General features: G+C 40.7%; 2 protein-coding genes across 2 annotated transcripts; both read right to left on the reverse strand.

Moving 5' to 3' along the window:
* Positions 1–7,770: 7,770 nt before the first annotated feature.
* On the reverse strand, positions 7,771–10,840 carry LOC104223993 (endoglucanase 8-like). Its single transcript, XM_009775540.2, has 7 exons — positions 10,372–10,840; positions 9,724–10,131; positions 9,159–9,251; positions 8,904–9,071; positions 8,668–8,776; positions 8,412–8,569; positions 7,771–8,314 (listed from the first exon to the last, which is right to left on the reverse strand). The coding sequence occupies exons 1-7, from the start codon at positions 10,591–10,593 to the stop codon at positions 7,991–7,993; spliced, it is 1,482 nt and encodes a 493-aa protein (XP_009773842.1). The 5' UTR covers positions 10,594–10,840; the 3' UTR covers positions 7,771–7,990.
* Positions 10,841–19,859: 9,019 nt separating this feature from the next.
* LOC138887931 (tropomyosin-like) lies at positions 19,860–20,597 on the reverse strand. Its single transcript, XM_070169723.1, has one exon. It carries the CDS (start codon positions 20,595–20,597, stop codon positions 19,860–19,862), a length of 738 nt encoding a protein of 245 aa, XP_070025824.1.
* Between the last annotated feature and the right edge of the window lie 3,985 nt (positions 20,598–24,582).

A 24,582-nucleotide genomic window follows, 5' to 3' on the forward strand; every position in this document is an offset into this window, starting at 1 on the left:
TAAATTATCAAGGATATGACCCTTGATAAGAGGGTGCGTTGGTCGAGGATTAGGATACAAGGTTAGTAGTTAGTTGATCGTTTTTCTTTTCTATACCAATAGTATTAGTATTGCTCTTGTATTGTTTATGTTTCTTATTCTTATCCATGTTCTTCTTTCATTCGCTTCGATTAATCTATTATCGTGCTGTTATTTACGCTTGTTGCTATTGCTTTTTTTTCCATCTTTTCTTGAGCCGAGAGTCTATCGGAAATAGTTTCTGTATCCTCACAAGGTAGGTCTCGATCCTCCCCAGACTTCACTTGTGAAATTATACTAGATTTGTTGTTGTTGTATAGTTTTCAGCTTCAATAAGGTCTTTAAATTACTCCATTATTCCTATCTCTTAGGTTAATATTGTATTTTTATTTGTATAGAATTCTTGACCGGAGGTCCTAAATTTATGATCTAATGTATATTTTTGCCTCAAAATTTTGCTTATCTTGGTGCCTCATATGTCGCAATGCCTTGTTTTATTGCAACAACAACAACAACAACACCAACAACAATAATAATAATAATAATAATAATAATAATAATAATAATAATAATAATAATAATAATAATAATAATTTATTACAATAACATTAATAATAATTGTAACTCATATATCTAATAATATGGGTTACATATATGCTAAAGAAATAGTGATGGGACAAACATAGAAACGGTCAAGTACGTAAGCTTTATTCAAGTATGAATTAATTATTGTACATTTTCTTCAAATTTTGCCTTTGTATATCCTCTAGTAAATTCAGGTGCTAGTAGATAGGGTCAATAAGTCACAAAAATCATATATTGCAACAGAGAAAACTGTATAGATAAAAGTCTGACCCTAGTGGTCAACCAAGCTGGGATCTCGCCCAGACGGCGAAATAGCAAAGAACACCACAACCGATCTTAGGGTCAAATCATCGACAGCGTATGTCAAGTCAATACTGTACTCGAGTAATAATGAAAAGGACAGTCACAGGAAAGCATGTTGGTCAAAGGCCACTGAATAGAAGTTCTAGGGGCTATATATGAATGGGTATAAGCACTAATAAAGAGAAAGATATCTAACGGAGAAAAGGGGGCTCTGCTTTTCCTCTTTGCTCTCTCACTTACAATTCTTTTTTGCTTGAGATGTAAGCCCAATTCTCGTATTTGACATAATATTATGACATCAATAAATCTGATACATTCTTACTTTTCGTTATTTCCCGCTGTGTACATTTGGATCCGAAGTTAATTATTCTTCGCTAAGATTTACCTTCCTTATTATTGATAATTGAAGTTGGCAAAGGAGTTTTAAACTTTTTGTTCAAATAATTTGGCGCCGTATATGGGGATTTTTTAGCCAAATTTTCTAGTTTCCTTCAGATCTAAAACCAGTGAAATATAATCACCCACCCGAAAGAGTGGTAAGTAAACCTCACATGCTAATCCAGATCAGGCTGCTACATAAAAGCTGAAGTTGCAACCAATATCCACGCAAAACCCACACGAGAAGACGACACCTGCTGCGCAATCCTATAAAATAATGGGCACATCCTGTCCTACTCTCACATCCCCCCACACATCGGATGATCCATGAACAAGGTACGACATGTCTCCCTTTTTATGGGTACGAATCAGACGAGATCGAATTGGGACTCGATTTTCATACCGCAGCAGTTAAGGCGAACCCAACCCACGTAGAGTTAGGGCACCTTTAAAAAGAAATGAGAGCTAAATACAGCCGCCGAATCTAAAAACCACCATTCTATCAACCACTTAAACGCCAGGCAGAGCGAGCAACGCTATAAGGCTACCCTCGTTTACCGACTCATTGAATCGAGGTAAGGAAAATCTCATTTTGGTTTACCCTTTATTGTTTGATTAAATAGGAACACAAGAGCCGCACGGGCAAGGGAGCAAAGGAGCATTCCAACTAGAAACAATGGAAGGAAGACTACTACAAAATAACTGGAATATCGCCCATCTCAAACAGTTCAACTTCTGGAAAATGACGCCCCTTAAGTCGTACTTCTTTTCCCTCACCCGGGTTTTGGCCCAATTGGGTTTTCTTGGGGAGGTTTTTAACGAGGCGATGAGAGGGACGTCTCCAAGTTCAAAGGAAAATTCATCGCCCCGCCTACCGACGAGCTCTCCAGGCCAAACAATGAAGGGACTAGATACAGGGAAATTCCAATATATACATGAAACGAATGCATACGATACCCCCCCCCCAGTTAGCAAAATAACAACGTTTTATACTCTCTGACATCATACTCTCCAATGCAAACAAAATTAAGAAAACTAGAACTCACCCAGGAAACGCAAAAATTAAGTGAAGTGGGACTCACCCAGGAAGCACAGAGGTTAAGCAAAATTGGGACTCCCCTTGGGGACCCCCGAAACTCTCCAAAAAAAAGGGGCAAAATCGAGTACGCCAAGATCCGCTCCGATGTCGACAGACAGTATGGTAGCCTATGATTCGCCAAAATCTGACAATGACACAACGGGTTAACATTTCGACATCAGCTCGAAATAACACCCCTACGGCCAAAATTCATCGCCAAATAAAATGTTCGACCTCGCTCGAATCATTTAATATTCGACCTTACTCAAATTACAACGGGTTAACATTTTGACATCAACTCGAAATAACACCCCTACGGCCAAGGGCCATCGCCAAAAAGAAGAGTTCGACCTCGTTCGAATCATAACGTGTTGACATTTTGACATTAGCTTGAAATAACACCCGTACGGCGAAGGGCCATCGCCAAAAAGAAGAGTTCGACCTCGTTCGAATCATAACGGGTTGACATTTAGACATTAGCTCGAAATAGCACCCCTACGAACAAGGTCCATCGCCAAAGAGAAGAGTTTGACCTCGTTCGAATCATAACGAGTTAACATTTCGACATTAGCTCAAAATAACACCCCTGCGGCCAAGGTCCATGCCAAAAAGAAGAGTTCGACCTCGTTCGAATCATAACGGGTTAACATTTTGACATTAGCTCGAAATAACACTCTTACGGCCAAGGGCCATCGCCAAAGAGAAGAGTTAAACCTCGTTCGAATCATAACGGGTTAACATTTCGACAATAGCTCAAAATAGTACCGCCACAGCCAAGGGCTATCGCCAAAGAGAAGAGTTCGACCTCGTTCGAATCATAAAGGGTTAGCATTCCGATATTAGCTCGAAATGACACTTATACGGCCAAGGGCCATCAAAAAATAGAAGAAGAGTTCGACCTCGTTCGAATCATGACGGGTTAGTATTTTGACATAGCTCGAAATAGCACCCCTACGACCAAGGGCTATCGCAAAAATGAAAGGGAAATGTTCGACCTCGTTCGAATTATAACAGGTTAATATTTCGCTATTTAGCTCGAAATAACACCCCTATGGCAAAAGGCCATCGCATTAGGGAAAGTTTGACCCCGCTCGAATTATACGGACTAACATCCCAGTCTTACCCTCAATAACGCCTTTGTAGCCATAAATCGTCATCGTACATTTTTTTACTTACTAAAAAATTAATTTCGCTACAAACTCCAAGTTCGACCTCGCTCGAATATATATGAAAAGAATGACTTCGCCCAAATCAACAACAGTTTGATCCCACTCGAATGACTCAAGTCAAGACTGACTTCATCCACAACAACGAATCCGAATATAACCTCATTTGGTTCAAATATGAATATGCTTAAAGCGAAAAGTCAAAAGTCGATCTCGCCCAAATTGGCGAATTCGATGACACTCCATTCAGACTCACACGACGAAATCCTACTCGGTCCGGTTAAAATTGGCTTCCCTAAAAAGTTAGGAGTTCACCTTTCAAAAATCCGAAAGTCTACGCCAAAGATGTGTAAAGCAAGGGGAAGGGAGAGGAACACAACGGATGTACAATGACGAAAACCCTTTTTATTTAGACATTTGCGCAAATGGCTGCAGATTATACACGGTTAAAATCGGTCCAGTACAGAAAATACAAAAAACAAAATAACAAGCAAAAAAATAGACTGAGGTAACAACTTTTCACTCGGCGTCATCATTGTCGTCCTCCCCATCACCATCTCCAGGAAATTCCTCCTCAGCATCAACATCCTCGCAGGCCTCCGGTGTCACAAGATCGTAGCCACAGTTAACACGAGCCTCTCGTGCCTTTGCCCGAGCTCCTTCATAAGCGGCCTCAGAAACATTGCATGCTTCTCACAAACTCTTGTATATGTCCCGCTGGGCTTCGACATGGACCTAGAGCTCGTGCAAATGGAGAGGAACAGTGGCGGAGGCAGATTCGACTTAGGCCAACAATTGCACCTTTTTGGCCTCAAGAACAACGACCTGATCTCCCAAGGTTGAAGCTTCCCGGTCAATTTCGCCAATGCGCTCTTCAAGCCTCGCCTCTCTGAGCGTAGATGTTGCCCTCTCAGACTTCTGTTCGAACTGAAGGATGCAGATAGTGTCCTCCAACGCTGGAGCCCCCGCTTAAGCTGACACCCAAGCACTCTCGGAACTCTCCAACTCGAAGACCTTCCTCTCCAGCTCAGTTAATTTTCCCATCCACTCTGCACTCAAAGCCTCAACTCTGATGGCATTTAATCCAACTCGGACAACAACGATAGCACATTTGCCTGAAGATGCTCACACTCTACGGCGACCCCCTTTCCCAACTCAAGTTCATCGTTCTTTATATGAAGTAGCTCCTCAAGCTCGCTATTCTTGCGAATAGACTGCATCAGCTCTTGATCCCTCTTCTCCAGTTCCTCCCCAAGAGATTGACTGTCGGTGTTCGCCCTAAGCCGTCCATGCATCTCACGGCACTTGTTGCGGTAGCGCCGATACTTCTCCAACATCAACAGAAAAATTTTGGCCCGAGTGTCGGCCCTGCGAGCACTTTCAATCTCCATCATGTATGACTGAAAGCCCAAAAAGAGGAAAAGAGGCGGTAAGGGCCAAGGTCGCCAAAAACAAAAATGAACACGAAAGATAGAAGAGGAGAAACTTACCCTCAGGCCCATAGCGGCCACTTCATGCATCAAGTCGATGTCACGGATGTCCCGAAGAGCCTCACACTCTGCGTCAGAGCACAAAAAGTCAAATTGCGGTACCAAGTCTTTCGTGTCCTGTAGAAGGTTAATCTTCGACGGAATCTCAAGTATACGAGACGAACCTCCCGCTCTTACCACCGAGCGGGTAAGGCCCTCCTCGAACATTCTAACATTATCAGGATCAAGATCGGATTCTGACTCATAGTCATCGACCACGATGACCTTTCCCCTATCTGCGACTGAAGAAGAAGCACTACTCAATCCAGAAGACGAAGGCCCACCCAAAGTGGCAACAACGACGTCGAGACCTCGACCTCCCGTCACAGTAGCATGTTGATCAATCATAGTAGCTGAATCCTCTGTCGTTGTGTTGGTCACGATCGTCAGGTTTACCTCTGCGACCGAGTTAGCATCACCACCCATTTCAAACATCGTCAAGGGAAGGTCGCCTTCTGAATATACTGCGGTTGAGGGAGCCATTTTGGAATCCACTGTCTCTTCGATGGACCTTCCCTATCTTTAGCACGGGAAGACTCACTCGTTGAGCGAGCAGTAGGAGTCGGAGTCCAGAGATTGAGGAACAATTTCCATACATACAGCTCCGATTGTAGGTTCAACTTGAGTAACCCGCGCTGTAGGTCGGGCAGCAGACCTTGGTGCAAGACGAGCAGAAGACGTCGGCTGACGGAATGCGAGCGGAGGAGCCCTCGCCCTTCGCACTCTCCCTGATAACGGTAATGGTCGTGTAGGCAACGAGGTCAAATTGCAAGATGAAAAATAGAAAATTTGTGGCAAGTTGACTTACCAGTAAGGGGCTTACGTCCGTATTTCTCAAAGAAGGACGTCCATTCGTGAACTACCGTCGTATGAGAAAGAATGGCATTCACCCATTCGTAGATATCATCAACAGGCATATGGGGTAGTCTTTCGGCTGCAAAAGTAAAAACGATTTAATACTGCCCAAAGAAAAGTGGTCGACTATCATTCCGACAGGAGATACAAAAACTTACGTGCGAAGTTCCACCTCTCAGGGAACCCTACAAAGTCTGTCACAAGGTGCTCGGCCCATATATAAAAATAGTTTTCGTAGAAACGACGATTGGCTCTATCATCCATCTTCACCACTAGACTCTTCGTTCCTCGATGGCGCATGTGGATCATCGTGCCTGGAGTAAGTTGAGGGGAAAAAATATTGAGCATATGCCCTAGAGTGATCTCCTGACCGGCAAGCTCCGTGAACTTGAGTAGCATGAGGAACAATCTGTATAAGTACGACGAAAGTTGAGCCGGGCATACCTCGTAGAAATAGCAGAAGTCTACCACCAAGGAAGGAAGAGGAAGCCTATACCCGACAATAAAAGGATATGCGTAGAACGCACAATATCCTAGGAGGTCAAAATGTACAATATCATCTCCCACCGCCGGCAACATCTCAACATGAGGCGGAATCTGGACCCCATTTTGTCTTAAGCTCCGCAATAGCCGCTTCATCTATAATAGAGGGAACAAGCTTCGGTTCCTCTCCGACGGGGCTGTTAAAATCGGTCCATGGCTTCCCCGGACGGGGCAATATTTCGGCCGCTGTTGGAACCCCCTCATCCTCCACCACCTCCACTCCTCCAGGAGCAAGAGCATCATTTTTCGGTCGGAACTTCGGCAAGACTATCAGCGCGGGTAGAAGTACCAGCCATTTATCTCGATTGAACAGAGCGAATAAACAAAGGGAAGTAAGAGGGAAGTCGGTGATGTCAATTTCCGACTAACAGGAGAGAGAATTAAAAATCTGAAGTATCGGAGAAGGTAAAGACTCGCAAAACTCCTTTGATAGATCGAAAAAGTGTGCCAATAAAATGGTGTTTTCCCCTATTTATAGGAACATAAATGCCCCGAGCGGGAAACCCGAGAGTCGCCAATCAAAACTGATAGGGCATGAAAAACGGTTCAATCCATAGGGAATGTGTATCATAATGACAGTAACTACAAACGACGTTTCGAATCAGCACAACGGTTCAACTCCGAACGGATGCGACAATACAAAAGTATCATTGAAGCGTTACGACATTGTCTCGATCTAAAAATCTCTCTCAAGGCGTAAACATTCAGATTTCTCCCAACTTTCGAATCGATAGATTCCGCCCGTCGAGCCCGCTAAGAGACGACCTCGACGGATGGAGGGACTAACTGTATAGGTAAAAATCTTACCCTAGTGGTCGACCAAGCTGGGATCTCGCCCAGGTGGCGAAATAGCAAAGAACACCACAACCGACCTCGGGGTCAAATCATCGACATCGTATGTCAAGTCAATATTGTACTCGAGTTATAACGAAAAGGACAGTCGCAAGAAAGTATGTTGGTCAAAGACCACTGAATAGAAGTTCTAGGAGCTATATATAGATGGGTATAAGCACTAATAAAGAGAGAAATCTCTGACGGAGAAAAGGGGGCTTTGCTTTTCCTCTTTGCTCTCTCACTTGCGATTCTTTTTTGCTTCAGATGTAAGCCCAGTTCTCGTGTTTGACATAAGATTATGACATCAATAAATCTGATACATTCTTACTTTTTGTTATTTCCCGTTGTTTACGTTTGGATCCGAAGTTAATTATGCTTGGCTAAGATTTAGCTTCCTTATTATTGATAATTGAAGTTGGCAAAGGAGTTTTAAACTTTTTGTTCAAACAAAAACAAACACACAAAGCTGTACAAATTTCAATCAGGAGTTGATTTTTAATTCCTTGTACTACTAAAATACACAAGTGAAATACAAAAATCAAGAGTGAAAGAACTTTGTACAGAAGATCATCAGCCAATCTTTGGTTCTAAGTTCTAACCTTTCTTTCTGCCTGAAATTCCAAATGAATACAATTTTGGCGAAAGAAGATTCAATGATCTACTTCAAAATTAAAGTTAGTTAATTTCACAAGTATTCATGACTAGGGATGTGCTTTAAAATAAGCCAAGAGGCCAACAAGTGGTGCATTTACATATGTAGCTGGTTCTGACTGGGAAGAACTAAGTCTTGAATCAGCAAAATAATCTTTGATATCAGGTCCTCCAACTACTGCCCCTATATGCAAGTTGGGATTTGAGCTTTCACTTAGGAAATATGGTGTCCCTTCTTTACATCCTATCTTCTCTGGATATTGATCAATAGATGGCAATGAAGACCCTCTATGGTGTATTCTTTGAGGAAATTTTGTTCCATATCCAACCATGTATGACATGTTCATTGGATTTCTCCCAAGAATATAATTCACCTGCATCCATTTTATATACCTCGATCAGTTTAATTTTTTTCAAATTTATCACATTTTCAGCGTCATTGTAATATGCAACAGACAGTATATACAATACCTGGCTTCTTGCAAAACGTATTAGCATCTTTTGAGTTACATCAACGTTGCCACAGCGAATTACTCTGCTCTTCATGTAGCGCGCATAGGTTAGAAGTAGAAACGATAGAGCTGTTGGATTTTGCATATTACAAATCCCCGCTTTGTACATGAGTCCACCTGCATAATATTTGAGGATGACAACAATTATATGCGCATCATTAACAAATTATATTTTTTGCTTTTTTAGGAATACGAGAAAAGGGAAATTAATATACCTGGAGTGTATCTAACTGTATTGGTAGGAGATTCAGGTAATACACTGCAGACAAATGTATCAGCATAAGGAAGGAAGGGGTTTGCATTTGAAGGGTTATCGAGAACAAACTGCAATAATATCCAGAAATGTGAAAGATGTCAGATTGAATCAAAGACAGAGAAAATTAATTATGTATGCAGAATAAATAAGAGCCTGATTTGGTGGAATATCTAACTTGTGAATAAATTAATTAACCTTGGAGATAAGCACATTGATACCGGCATGCTTGGCATCCCATCCAAATTCTGATAATCCACTTTCGATGTCCGATTTGAAGTTTATTATATTTTGCTTAACGTAGTTCCAATATATAGGCTTCCTTGTAGCTTTGAGTAGCCATGCTGCAGCCCAAAGCAATTCATCCTGTTTCAATTTTTTCATCCTTGTAGGATTAACAACTTGTTGAATTATGTCAATACCATTTGAAGTTTATTTAGCCTTCATACTTACATTGTATCCGTTGTAATTACAGTAGAATGGGCACACCCAAGGTCCTATGCTGTCATTATAAGATCCCCTGTATTTATCCGCAAATTCAAAAACCTGAATTCCGCGCAAAAACAATATAATTATTATCACCTCAACTATTTGATAGTTATACCGGAAATTGCAACACCCTCTATATGGTTATCCTATTACTCCCTCCGTCTCGTATTATCAGTCCTGGTTACTAACTATAGTTATCACAAATTGTTTGTCACTTTAAAAGTTTAAGACAAAATTGATTATCTTTTTTCTTTTTTACCCTTAGTAATAATTATCATTGAAGACTACAAACACCTCAATTATGGATAACTTTATTCAAATACCAATGACGAAAGATTAAATATTAAGACATGAAAAAGGGTGAAGTAGTCAAAATCACATTCTAATTAATTTTTCTTAAATGGCGCGTACAAGAGAATCATGACAGATAATATGAGACAGATGTAGTAATTAATACTCCTTCTGGTTCCAAATATTAGACAAATTAAATTTGTTTCAAAATTTTTGATGGTAAGCAACATAATGTTACCTGGACGGCTCTGTTAGCAAGCAATTTGGAATATGCGGGATAAGAAGGCTTAAACACGACGGAGGCAGCAGCAAGAGCAGCAGCAATCTCAGCAGAAACTTCAGAACCCGGAGCTTGTGCTGTAACTGCAAAAGTAGTACGCGGCGTGTCCATATCTTCAGGCCTTTCCCAGCAGTTATGATCAGCCTCTGCGTTTCCTACTTGTGCAAATACTACGTTGGGAATGTTTGTGGCCTTTAAGAAATAGTCCGTGGACCACCTGATTGCCTCCATGGCGTGTTGTAAGTCTGATCCCATTGTATTTTTGAACTGCTCGACACTCCAAGCTAACATGGTCGTAGTAAAAGCCATTGGAAAATGGAACTTGATATTGTCACCAGCATCATAGTACCCACCTACCAAATCCACCTAAAAAAATCTTGTTTCTTTAAAATTGGGGCAATTTTTATTTGTAATAACAAGATTAAGAGCATGAATGGATATGTTGTCGAGACATATATCGTTGTATGTAGTTTTCAAATATGTAAATTTTATTTAAGAAAATTTTTCTATGCTCTAATTCGCGGTCAAAATTAAGAAGTTTGACTCTCGAAATTTTTTGAACTGTATCAAACAAATTGGGATGGAGGGAATATTATGTATACTTACACCCTTGTCAGCTCCATCATGAAGAGCAGAATCTTTTCTCCAAGTCGCGCGCTGGTTAGAGTGTAATTTACCAGACCTTTGTCCCTCGAAGAAGAGAATACTCTTTGTTAAGGCATCAGCATAATTAGGATTAGGAACCTTTGCTACAACCGTGGCTGTCAAGCAGACAATTGTTGCTATTATTCTCAGCACTTGGCAAGTAGATTTTCTGCAACCAATCATATTTCTTAATGGTCTTGTTCTAGGTACGATGTTTATTGTTTATTTTGCCAGAGAATTTAATTTGATAATATATATACACTTTTCCCCAATGCACATCTTCAGTACCTAGAATATTGCTTTTCCATAAAGATAGGAAAAGCAAGCCTTGGAAGTTCATATTCATTCTTCCGGCGCAAACTTAAAATATTGATCTCTAATTGAAGTCATCTGGGATGGCACAACATGTTCAGCAAATTGAGACTACAACTTTTTGACCCCCTTAATTAATACGTACTACTATAATAGATATTATTCACATCTGCATCATATTGTACACCAAATATCGGTATTACATACGTTTGCAAAACTTTTTACTACTATTGCTAGCTACGCAACTCACGCATCCTTCCTTCTTCACGTAAATTTTGTTTGGCAAACAGATATGAATTTTTTACGTTATGGAGTATCTTATCTATAAGTATTACGGAAGTATGAAGTTTCTTTTTTTGTATGTGCATGCATACTGTGGGCGGGAAGTTTTGGTAGCAACTTGTCATATATATTAGTATTAATTAGGTCATGAACAAGGATATCACAACACACCTTCAGTTTAAAGTAATACTATTGACTACAATTGGATCTGATTGCTCGTTATCCTCGTGTATGCTCGCTGTGTACAATTTAAACTAAGTAATAACGGGATGAAGGATTGCAGTGTTAGTTAAGATTTGTTTTAAAATAAAATTGAACAAGGTTTGACTAGAGTATATGATTCAGAAAGAAATTTGTTTCTTGGAAATTGTGGCCGAAAGCAGAAAGAGATGTAAAACCCAAATATAATAGCCGGCCGCCTCGTTAATTTTCAGAACAAGTTACATGAGGCGCTGACTCTAGTTATTGGTTGACCTTCAATTTCCTTCCTATCTAAGCAGCTTTCGTCTTTCCCCAAGCACACCAATTGGAGCAAGCAAAAGAACAAGCGTATTAGGCACTGGTTCTTCGTTACCCTTGAGTCTTAACAACCAATTCTAGCACACAACCACACATAATAACACTTTTTGAGTTAGGACTTGGACTTTTTGGAAATTTAAATTCCGGGATAGTGTCATCAAGCATTAGTAACTGAGTTCCGAATTTAATTTATGCACATATTTTGTGAATTTTTAGTATACAGATTTTAGACTGAAACTATTTGGTTCGGCAAATCGGAAGCTAACCTTCTAGCTCCGCACACGAACTTATTGATTACAGTAGTATTTGTTAGGTTGCCGTACTTGTCCTCATTCTTCATATCTCTCACTATCGATCGTTTAGAGTACAGAAAATATTTACTAATTTAATATTTGACTTTTTCGTGGCTGCTTCATTTTCATTTGCCGTACGGCGGCGTTTAAGTAATGCATTAATTCTTCAGTACCCATATTAGAGTTAATTAATTTATCCAACTCCTTATCCCTAGCAACTTCATGTATCCTGGAAAAAAAAATTGCAGCATTGCTTTCCAAACATAGATTATGAAAAGGGGAGGGCTTGATAAATGACCTCTAGTTTTATAAAATGATCTTTCATATTTGTTTACCCTCAAAATCGGATAATAATTAAATTTGAAAGTGATTTTAAGGATACGCTGATTAATTCGATACAAAACGGTAAATTGAATTAGACATATTAAATAATGATATAAATTCAAACCATGTGAGGTGGAGGATTCCAGGCTTTTATCTACCCTCGATCCGGGCTCACGACGGCCAGTATTAGTGAACAAGAAAAAGAGCTTTCAATAACAGTGAAAATAATAGTATATTGCTTGGGAATGCCTATAGCAATGTCTGTCATGAATTACCAGACTCCCTTTATATAGTAGGGGAATCCTACTCTAGGTACAACTCTATAAAAGGTAAAAAAATCTTCTAATTAACTGATTGTCAGTTCTTCATCGATACGTGCCGAGATCCCCGTCGTGATATCCTACTGGTCGCGAATATTGCGACCTTCTGTTGGTCGTACTTGATTGCCCGATAATGTTCTTCGAGGTCGTTCAGGGCTAGGACCGATCCCGGACCAAGACTCCGATATTCCCGAGGGTGGGCGTCATGCCTCTAGACTCTGACTCGATGAGGCCCTTCCCTCAATTTTGGTCCCATGTAATCATGTCTCGATCTTGGCTTATCTTATCAGAGACCGGGGTGTACATGAGCATGGTTCCACCGTTATATAGATAGTCCCGTTTCTTGGAGAGTAAGTTGGCGAGAAACGACACGAGTTCCACAATTCCTTCTTCGATACGAAGTGTCAGAAACGACAAAAAACCTTAAATATCTCGTCAGTCATATCATAATGGCCTTAAATGCGTGTCAGTTGTCAATTAGCCTTTCCTGGACCCGAAACGTCGTGAGACCTCTATAAATATCCCCTCCTTTGTTCATTTTTCACTTTACACCAAATCTTCTACCCTCGTACCCTTAGGATTTCAATACTCTCTAGTATTTTTACCTCCGTTACTCAAGGTTCTTCAGTACTTTGCAAAAATCTCCTACTCAAGACAATAAATCTGATCCTTCAACTTTCAATCTTTCCCCATCTTTTCCTCCATAACAATGGCAAAAACCTCAAAATCTGTTCCTCAAAACGATGCCCATTCTTCTCCGCGACCGACTATTGAGGTCGAGGAGACCGTCCCCGACACCGTTGTTGATGAACCGGCGGAAAAGCCCCCTTGAAGATGTTGCTGAGAAGAGAGACATGTATAAGTTTCTCAGTGAGCAACGTGAAGGAGAAGTCAAGAGCCTTCGAGCTGAGTTAGACGTGCTCAGAAAGAACTCTCCGACCTGGTGCAAAAAGTAAAAAATTTTGAAGTTAGTGGTGACGAGCTAGACACGGTGACTAACGGTCAAAACTCGCAGGTCCAACAGAAGATTGATCATATCAACCAACTCCGAGCTGAGATGGATGTAATCAAGGTCGAGGCCGAAAAGTGGAAGGGCAAGATAGATCATTTGGCCTCGGAAAAGGAGACTTCCCGGGCGCAACTGGTCTCGGCGGAGGCTCAACTTCGAGCAGTGAGAGAGAAGGCTGAGGCCCGATCCTAAAAAATCGAGGACCTCCAATCTCAGTTGGGCTTGGTTGTTACCAATCGGGATACCCTCACCAAGGAGCTTAAAACAGCCAAGTCAGTGGCTGAAATAACTAGGGCCGATGCCGATGAGATGGTGGCCCAGTACAAAGCTGATGCTAAGGTAGCCCAGGACCGCCTGAAAGACATCGTTGAATATGTGAAGTGGCAGTCCCGAAGGAAAGCCCTCGAGGAGGTTCATGCCCAGGGTTTTGATTTATCGTCCGAGATCGAAAATGCTAAAAGGCTCGAACAACGATCGATTGCAAAGATTTTGAATGCCTTAGCACGTAATAATTAGGTCTTATTCGTAGGTTCGAAAAAGGCTCGTTCTTGATATTATTTTGCTTAAGACTCGTGGGATCTCGGTATGACGAGAAGCTTTCCCCAAAGTACTTAGAATATTTTTGCAATTCTGCATAGGGTAGCTTTTTGAATCAGTTTATAAATTTTGGTGGCCTCATGTTTTGTCTACGGGTCTCAGACATCTTTGAGCTATTCTAAGACAGTCATAGCCTTTTACGTTCAGGTATCGCCCAATGGGCTTATTACCCCGAGTCATCCGGGCTTGCCCAGGACAACAGTCCCCGAATGCGGATGGTTGTAGCCTGTAATGTTCGGGCACTGCCTAATAGGCTTTGTGCCCCCAGGCTTCAATATCTCGGGTCGCCCGAGCCTGCCTTGGATGATAGTTCCCGAATGAGGGCGATCTCTTGGATCTGGACAGAGGTGGTCCTTGGGCTTGATGTCTTTAGTGGACTGAATGGAGAAATTTTTAAGGGACAAAATATTTATCCCTAAAGTAGAAACTTTCTTTCATTTTTGTGAGTAATATACAAGGATAAAAATGTGTACAAGCTTCGTGTTAGGGCTTGGGTGGTCTATGTGGGCACGGTTCATTTGACCGTTTGGCCCTTACAATAAATCCTATCCACCAAGTCTAGGTTGTTCGAGCATAAAGTTTCTTTCCTTGCCAAAATCATCATCCGAGGGTGATGGCCCCTAATATTTGAGGCTGATCATAGAGAGGTCTCGGATACTACTGATGTGGTCCTTGACTCCGGTTTATAGTCGATCTTCAATTCTATGTTAGCATGATCCATTGTTGCCTCGTTAAAAACCTTGTCGAAAACCCCATTTTGGACAAAACCGGTCCAAGGGAAAAAGAGTGCAACGCGTGCTTTCAGGCCTAAAAGTTGTATCATTCCTTGATCGTTACCTGCAAGTGTTAGTCTAATATGTAAAGAAAAGAAATGAATGTGTTGGTACCTCAGCACTAGTAACGGTTTATGAATGTCATGTTCCAGTTGTTCGGTAGTCGCTCACCATTCATTGCTTCGAGTTTGTACGATCCTTTGCTGGTGATCTTGATAATTCGATATGGACCTTCCCAATTTGTCCCCAACTTACCTTTGTTCGGGTTCCGAGTGCTCAAGGTCACCGTCCTTAGTACCAAGTCCCCGATATTGAAGTGTCGAAGGTTGGCTCTTCGATTGTAATACCTTTCAATCTGTTGCTTTTGGGAAGCCATCTGGACGAGGGCAACCTCGCGCCTTTCGTCTAACAGTTCCAAGATCGTATTCATGGCCTCGTCGTTTGATTCTTCGGTCGCATATTGAAATTTGAGACTCGATTCTCCTACTTCGACCGGTATTTTCAAAACCCAGCACCGGTGAAACACTGTTCTCTTTAGTCTACAGTGCAGAAACGCTAATTCCGGTAGAGGTAGGAGAACCGAGCCTAAGGTTCCAGTACGCTACGTAGACGTCAAACGATAAGGCTATGGCCACGAGCTTAAATTTAGCATATAAAAGGCGAGAAGCCATCCTAATCCGATTAGCGGCCCAAAAGCAACGAATGAAGAGATACTACAATCGAAGGGCAAACCTTTGACACTTCCAAGTCGGGGAATTGGTATTGAGGAAAGTTAAACTACATACCAAGAACCCAAATGATGGAAAACTAGGCCCGAATTGGGAAGGACCATACATAGTCACCGGTATAACCAGTAAAGGCTCATACAAGCTCGAGTCCGGGAATGGTGTACAACTCCACAACAACTGGAATGTGACACACTTAAAACTGTACTAATTCTCAGGTATGAACGCAATTTCCTTTGTGGTTTATTATGCTTTGAACTAACCCCGTGCATGTACTCAGTCGAGGTCAAACCTGAGGATTAGCTCTGAATGCACATGTTGCACTCTTTTTCCCTTGGACTGATTTTTTCCCGATGTGGGTTTTGTGGCAAGATTTTTAACAAGGCAATAGTAAAACATACTATCCTAGTTTTGAAGACTGGCCTGACGCCGGGACTGCAGATCACCCGTATTAGACCAATAGTATTCGAGCCTCACAAGTTCAGTCTCAAATACTAGGGGGCCATCACACCCTAAGTCAAGATCCTGAGTTCAAAAATTCAGAAGGCATTTTTTCTTATTCGATATTGAAAGCCAACGAATGAATATTAGAATTAATTGTAAGGGTCAAACGGTCAAATGAACCGTGCCCGTGTAGCTCATTCTCGCCATGGCAAAAAGTTTTTTTGTACCTTCGGTTATGTATTCTACATTCAAAGTAATGAAAGAAGTTTGCCTTATATGTTTCATCAGTTCACATTTGCACCATCGATATTATCATTAAGTTACTTAGAGTAAATATTGGGTTCAAAACCTTTAAGCCTACGGGCCTCCCTGAACCGGGATATTATCGTTAAGTTACTTGGAGTAAATATTGGGTTCAAAACCTTTAAGCCCATGGGCCTTTCCGAACCGGGTACTGCTACCCGACAATAAGATCGGACAATTCAGGCTACCAAATCCTGGAGGCACTGAGCCTACTAGGTAGGGCCTAAGCACGAAAGGCTACAACCAACTTAAACGGCTTGGAGACGTTCGAGTCCGTACATAGAAAGTAAGGTCCTTACACGTTTTTTAAACCTATGAAAGATTACTTTAGACCCGACCATAAAAAGAGCCACTTTTGGCAAAGAATAAATGTGTCCGGTTAAAAAATTCAAGTATTCTAATAAAGACTTAGTTTTTCATCTGATCCTCCAAAGTCAAAGCAACTCGGAGTTGTTACTTAACCCAGGTCTCATTCGGGCTTTGAGGGAACGAACAGTCTAAGTTATGTCAAATTCTATGCTAAGACATCGATGGCATATTTTAAACACAAGTTATAAGTCTCGAACATAAAGCAAATACTGAAAAATAAAGGACACAATATAGCCGAAGGGAAATTATATATATATATATATATATATATATATATATATATTTATATATTGTCACGACCCACACGAAGGGCCACGACGAGCATCTGGTGCCTTACTGGATCGAGTACCAACGTGATATATCTTTCTTATCATACTATCATGGGTAAATGAGACAAAAAGGCTGTCATGAGATAACAAGAATAAACCATAAGGGAATTCTAGACATAGGATGACCCGACATAATATAGAAACTTATGCATGTGACATACAGGACTATAAGACCGACATGATCATTTGTATACTCAAAACATAGGCCGACAAAGCCATACAAGTATCCATGTACATGACATCCATCTACAAGCCTCTAATAGTACATAAATATCATAAAAGCCGGGACAGGGCCCCGCCATACCAATTAGTACATGTCCAAATCATACTGACCAAATAGGTAACTCCGGAGCAACGAAGTGCACCAACACCTTCCACTAAGCTGATAGACTACTAGGAGGAATGTCAACCTGTCTATCGGAACCTGCGGGCATGAAACACAGCGTCCCCAAGCAAAAGGGACGTCAATATGAATAATGCACCGAGTATGTAAGGTAGGAAAGCATAAACAAGAACAGTAATGTAAAGAGAGATAAATGAGATATAACTTGTAATATCTGAGTGCCTCTAGGGGCTACTAACATGAAATGCATAATACATATATATACATAAACTTTTAAAACATACACCTTTGTGGGCATCATCATCATCATATCATACCTGGGCTCAAAGAGGACTCGGTAAAAATGTACCCGGCCATCATAAGGCTCGGTAGGATCGTACCCAGCCATGTAGAGCTCGGTAAACCCAACTGATCAGTGGTTGCACAATAGGTGTTGTACCCTCCAACTATAGTGCGACTCGGTAGAGTAAAATAGATACTATATATAATGCATTCCAGACTCATGGAATCACGTTCTAAATCTTTTGGAGTGACATAAGTCGTTGCACCTTCGATTAACATTATGTACATCCCTACCATCAATATGAACCTCAGTAGGATTCAAGGATCATACATACTTGCTTAGAATAACTTTATAAGGAAAGAACAACATGGGTAACCTTAGTTACTAGGAGTAGATCTGTTATGAAATAGCGTATTCATTTCACTTTAGATCATGCCAAAAGAAAGAAGAGAGTCCCTTAATATAACTTTGAAATCTTCTATTCAATCATCAAGCAAGCTTAATATGATCTTCTTACGTCCATAATGAGTAAACCGACTTCGACGTCATCATATAAGTGTTGTAACTCTCATATTTGAAAACCAATATTCTACAAGAAAACGGACAACACCTGCCCTGTTTGTACTACATCCCATATGCTACCAAAAGTCACCAAACAGCCCAAACAACAATAGTATAATTCACAATAAGCTCTCTAATTAGTTCAACAACTATTTTGAACGGCAAGCTCGATTTACGATTAACAAAATATGGTTTGAATCCAATTCATTTTCCATGAATCTATCTACAACATATATAACATTATACTTATTCTTACCATACCATTTTCAGCCCAAAACATCATAACCAAAATCTTCAAATATAGTCCATACTCCTAGCACCTTAACTTTTATCGTCAACATCTTATTTTTCATGTTATCTTTTTCAATCCACTGAATTAACACATAGATAAGCTTAACAACAGCAACCACAACATAATAAAACTATTTATAACAATTTCCATCCACAACAAACCATATATATAGCCTCAACACAGCCCACAAAAAAAGATAATGATTCCTTAAGCCATGTCAATTACTATCTTGCGGATTTTCACTCAAACAACTCAACCAACAGATGATTGACCTTAAGTACAACCAAGAACATGATTTAATTACCTTAAGAAGTAGATACAACTTGAAATTCCCAGCTGGTATAGCTCACAATAACCCTCAATCACACCACAACACTGTAGGAGTTGTATTCTCTTCTTGAATCAACTTTTGTGTTCAAGTTGGTATGTAAACACTTGTATTTCACATTGAAACTCTAATATATATGAAGTATGTACTGATTCTTAGCTTAATCATAAATAAAAATACTAAATCTGAGGTTACTTACCTTTGAAGAACCCTCCAAAACAGCCACAAGATGAAGAACTACGATCTAGCGAGCACCACGGGATTTCTAGCATTAGATTCATATTTTTTTCTTAGGTTTTCAACCTAGAATCATGGAGGAACCCTTGGAGAGCATTTAGGAGGGTTTAGTAACTGTTGTGAATGAGAAAAATGAGTTAAAATGAGATATAATTGACTTAAATACAAACTGAAGTTTTACACCGACTTTGTGGGTCCCATGGGAGTTGCTTGCGCAGTCTCACGAAAATGCGAATATAGATATTCAATTTTCTAGGTCGATCACCCCATAATTCCAAGTATATTTTGAGAAAAGCTCAACTACATTGGACCTAATTTTCAGCACATTTATGAATATAACTTGTGATGACCTTTGCCAACTTTTATTCCACAACTCGCTTGACTTCAAAACCTAACATACATTTACCATATGACTAAAATAACTCATAAAATCACCTCCTTATTATTTTAAAAATCATAGTCTCACCCTAAGTACATGTTATAACATTCCAAACGTGTCGACTTTCGATGAAACTTATTTTCGTCAATTGGTTTAGCTTCTAAGCTTTCCAACCCTCTTGGTACTCGTTACTCATGATATTAAATATTTTTAAACTCCAAGGTAACACGATTAACTTACTTTATATGCTTTCAAATATAATATTATTTCTGAGCTTATATCAATTGACTTACGACGTACTCTCACGCATGAAAACATGGGGTGTAACATATATATATATATATATACCAAAAGGTATTTACAGAGGCACTATAAAGCGGCCCCAAAATAAAAATAATAAAATATACAAGGGAAAACAAAAAATAAACTATGGCATTTTCCACCTAATCTTCGCCGAAGCCCAACTTGCTGCCCGAGCCCTCGGGCACGTATCTCTCTTTGGCCTCAGCCTCTTCACCTCTTCGATCTCGGCCGCTAGATCGAACCTTCGGGAATAAATCTCCTCAAAGGTATCCCTCCGGGATAGCCATTTCATATACTCGACCTTTGTTATTACAAGGGTCACAACCACCTCCATGTCGTTCTTATACTGGGGGAGCATATCCAGAACTTCGTATAACTTGTTCGAGGCCGCCTGTAACTTGGACTTTAAAGTGGTGTACTCCCAACTAAGGGAATCCCATTCCATGATGGATGAGTCCAGTTGTGCTCGGAGCTCATCATTCAGCCGAGACCATTCGTTAGCTTTATCCTTTATCACCTGGAGCTGATCCTTGGCCGATGCCAAATCCTCTTTGGTGGAATCCCGTTCCGAGGCCATGAGATCCATTTTTCTCCTCAACTCCTCGGCCGAGGCTTTGACCTTGTTCATTTCGGCCCTAAGCTGGTGGATCAGTTTTATTTTCTTTTGGACCTGCGAGGTTGTGGCGTTAGCAGTTGCGTTTGGCCTTTCTTTGTTAATCTTAAACGCCCTTACCTTTTTTACCAGAATGGCATGTTCCCGTTTCACTATCGAGGCCTCCTTTTGAGCTCTTTCCAGCTCAGCTTGGAGGACGGGGAGGTCCTTGAGGGCCTCATCTTTTTGCTTACTAAGAGCTTTATACATGTCCTTCTGCCGGACCTACTCCTTGAGCTCGAACTCGAGATGACCCACTTCCATCCGAGATCGGTGGAAGCTCTCATGATGGAGCACCGAGGCCTTAGAAATAAAAATGTTAAAACTATTAAAGTATGTTAAGGCTAAATGAACCCTATAAGGATATAAGGAAAGGGAAACATACCTTGTTCAGCGCCTGTTGTGGCTCGTTAAAAAGGCTCGGCACGTCCACATAATTCATATTCACTTGGTTCTCTTTGGTTACCAAGCAACAAAGGTAGCTGGCTACACTAATCAGCCTAGATAGCACCCTAGTATCCACCGGTATCATAAACATAAATGCCCTCTTACGGTCGGGATCTGCGCTCGGGCCAGGGAACTGCTTCACAAGCTTTAGGCTTGAGCTCGGCCCACCTGACTCGGCAACACCTCCTTTCTTGGGATCTCTAGGTGGCCAAAACTGGAGAAGTCCTCCAGCACACCGACGTCCAAGCCTTCAGAAAACAAGTTAAGACCTCATCTGCGGCCCGTGATGCCTTGCTCGGCTTTTCTTTAATGGCCAAGGCCTTGTCAAAAAGGGACTCCATGTGAGACGGTGACTCTGGAATGTCAATGACATCAGCGGCTTCTCTCAGAATCAGAGTAGCTTCTCGAGAAGCAATAGCCACGCGCTTTCCCTCGGGCTCCAGGACTGAAGAGGGTCAGGCAATATGGTCGCCTCCCTCCGATGCTTCCTGCTCTTCTACAACGATAGTTGGCTCATGGGCGACAAACTCCATTTCGTCATCTTCAGGGTAATCCCTGAGCCGGTAGAGAGAATTAGGGTTAGGTACCCTAGACCGAGTACTCTTCGTGTTACTGTTTCGGATCTTGACCATGACCCTCTTTTTCTTGGCCTTGAATGTAGAATCTAAGGAGCCAGAAGACCCCCTATTTCTTCTCTTTTTCTCCTCCTTCTTTATAGCAGTTTCGGCGGCAGGCTATCCCAAAGCGAAGGGTTTTGCAGATGGAGACGAGGCCTCGTCCTCATCTATCGATCGAAGCTCGGTGGTCTTGGAAAACTTGTGGTAGGAAGAAAGGGACTTAGCCAAAGCAACAGTGGAACGAAAGAGAAACTCAAATCAGTAGAAGGGGAATACTCACCATGGGAACAAGCCTCCCATTTGCCTTTTGAAAGTTTGTGCCACTCGAGCTCGGAGTATGTCAACTATTTACAGATCCCCTCGACCCACTCCTTGAAACGGGGGATAACATTGGGGACTCAGGCGACCGCAACACAACGAAAAAGCCAGGCGATGAGGAAAAATAAATAAATTCAAAGAGCTATAACTTGAGTAGAGATGAACTAACGTGTTAGGTTCCACTTCTTAAAGAATGATAGGAACTCGAGGGGGATGAGATCCTCGGTCTTCACCCGAATGAATCTCCTATGCCATCCTCAATCCCTGTCTTTGTCTATGCTCAAGAATGGAGCCTTCTTTGCCCATCGGACAAGCTTGATTAATCCCTCTCAGAAGATTCTATCCGAGGCAGACCTTGTACCTTTTGCAGAAATCGAGGACTATTGTATCTATCGGGCCAAACGTGAAGGGGTATGTGTAAATACTTAAATACCCCTCCACATGCTTGGTGATGTCCTCATCGGGGCCAGGGACAACTAATTCCTTGCCCTCCCACTTGCAATCCTCTCGAACCGTCGGGAGCGTGTCTTCGGTGATGGAACATATATACCTCCATACCTCCTCACCTCGATATCCTTACTTGGAGGCTTTTTCGAACTTAAATTCATTGTCTATAGAGCATCCTCCGGGGATAAAATTCTTAAGAGGAGGTTCTGGGGCTGCCTCCAGGAGGATCAGTTCGACATTTGCGGGCGGGTTAGAAATTGAAGGGGCAATGTGTTGAGGTACGGATTTTGAAGCTTTTGTCATCGCTATCTGGAAATATGAAGGTTTAAAGATTGAAGATGAAAAAATAAAGATGTGAAGAACAATACATGAAAGTCTGAAGGAATGATGACCAAGTAAGAATTTCGAGGGTAACTCAAGAAGATCAAAACTGGAAAGTAAAAAAGTGAAAAAAGGAAACCGAAGCTTTTATAAGAGGGGAGTATTTAATGCATGATGTTTTGCATTTATGGACGATCAATCAGCGGCTGACACGTATCCAAAGTTAGAACAATGCGATTAAAGGGACATTTCATTGTTGGAAGGAACTAGGTCAGTTCGTCACTTCTCGTCGTTTCGATAAATCTGCTCTCTGAAAAGTGAGGGGGCTATCTTTGTACGAGTAAAATCAGGGATAAAGTTACCCCCAATTTTTCGGTAAAAAATGAGAGGGAAGTATGATCTGACATGACTTCGAGTAAAGTCGGGGGGTTCCACGTCTCAGAGCCCGGGGAGGACGAATGGTGCACCCAGGACCGGACGCGGTCAAGCATCGGGTTCGAGTAGAGTGAAGGGTCGAAACTAGGGGAAAAGACGGTTAGGCATGATAAGCGGGGAGCCATAATATCCACCCTCAACCGGATGTTACGACACAAATCTCGCATGATATCAACTGCAGATCAATGTTTACTGGAAGTAGATTTTTACCTTATTTAGACTTGTACTACGATTGAAACTCTCTTACTATTTAAGGGGAGAACCTTTTCATTTTAAAACCACCGTTGGCATGCATATCAAAGTAATAAAGTTAATTTATGTTCTTTAGCTACTGTTAAAAGTGTTCTTCAGTTGCATGCTTATTGAGTTGCAACCGAGCTCGTTCCGAGGGCTAAATCGGAACCGATTTCCTAAAGTCCATTGCAAAGCTAGTCTTGTTAATCAATTGTATTTGGTTTGATCGTCTGATTTCTTTTAATTCAATTATTTATTGTTCATAATTCATTTGTGTTAAGTTAAATCACATGTTCTTTAATCGCATATAAAATTAATTGTTACTCGTTTTAAGGGTAAAGAACGTCGAACCTTTTTGTTTCTACTTGCCAATTCATGCAACTATTTGTTTGGTTATTTTTGTCAAAATAACATTACCTTGGTTTCTAATTGTGAGATTATTTTGGAACATGTACAAGATTATGGTATTTCGGACAGACAAATTAGCAAGACTTAGGAAAGCCAATGGAATGGATAAAAGAGAAATTTTCATAAAGCACTATCTTTTAGTGGTAATTAGTTATTTATAGATACCATTTGCTATATTACGGATTGTAGATACGTTTTCTGTTGTTATAAGATGTATTAGATGTATTTAAGCTACTGAATTCATGAATACAGTAGCAAAAATAGGCGTGAATCAGGGAAGTCCAGCTAATTAGTTGTTGTATTCGAGTGTATTCGACTGTATTCATGGCGTGAAACATGGGATTACAATTGGACAGATTATTGTATTCGACCATATTCACGGCGTGAAACGGGGGATTACACTGTTTTTAAACGGAAAGTGAATCAATTAACATAATAGACTCCTAATATAACTCAACAAACTCAATTATAACACACAAATTTTGTATTTTCAGTTATAAAAAAGATTCTCAACCGAAAAATACCCCAAAACATATAGCAAGCTTCAGAGAAATTATATAATACATCTGAATACATAAATTATATTAATTAAAAAAACATATGAATACATCCATGGCATATAGTAAGACAGTGAATACAACGGGATATATTGAAATACAATGAAAAAAAAGACAGCGAATACAATGAAATACATGGAATACAGCGAGATACATTGAATTACAATGGAAAAAAAAGACAATGAATACAATGAAATACATGAAAATATAGTGTGATACGTTGAAAATATATTAAAATATAGCGTGATACGTTGATAGAGTAAACGACAAGATTCTGCCGTGTTTGCTTAGTTAAGAAGAAGAGATGATTGATTGAGAAAATCCATTTACAGTTAACAACTCCACCTACCAATCTCCAAAAATAAACGACAAAACGCCGTCGTTTTAACCTTCTTCGGTCACTATTACAGT

This window comes from Nicotiana sylvestris, chromosome 3 (assembly GCF_000393655.2).
Source record: "Nicotiana sylvestris chromosome 3, ASM39365v2, whole genome shotgun sequence".
Classification (NCBI taxonomy): Eukaryota; Viridiplantae; Streptophyta; class Magnoliopsida; order Solanales; family Solanaceae; genus Nicotiana; species Nicotiana sylvestris.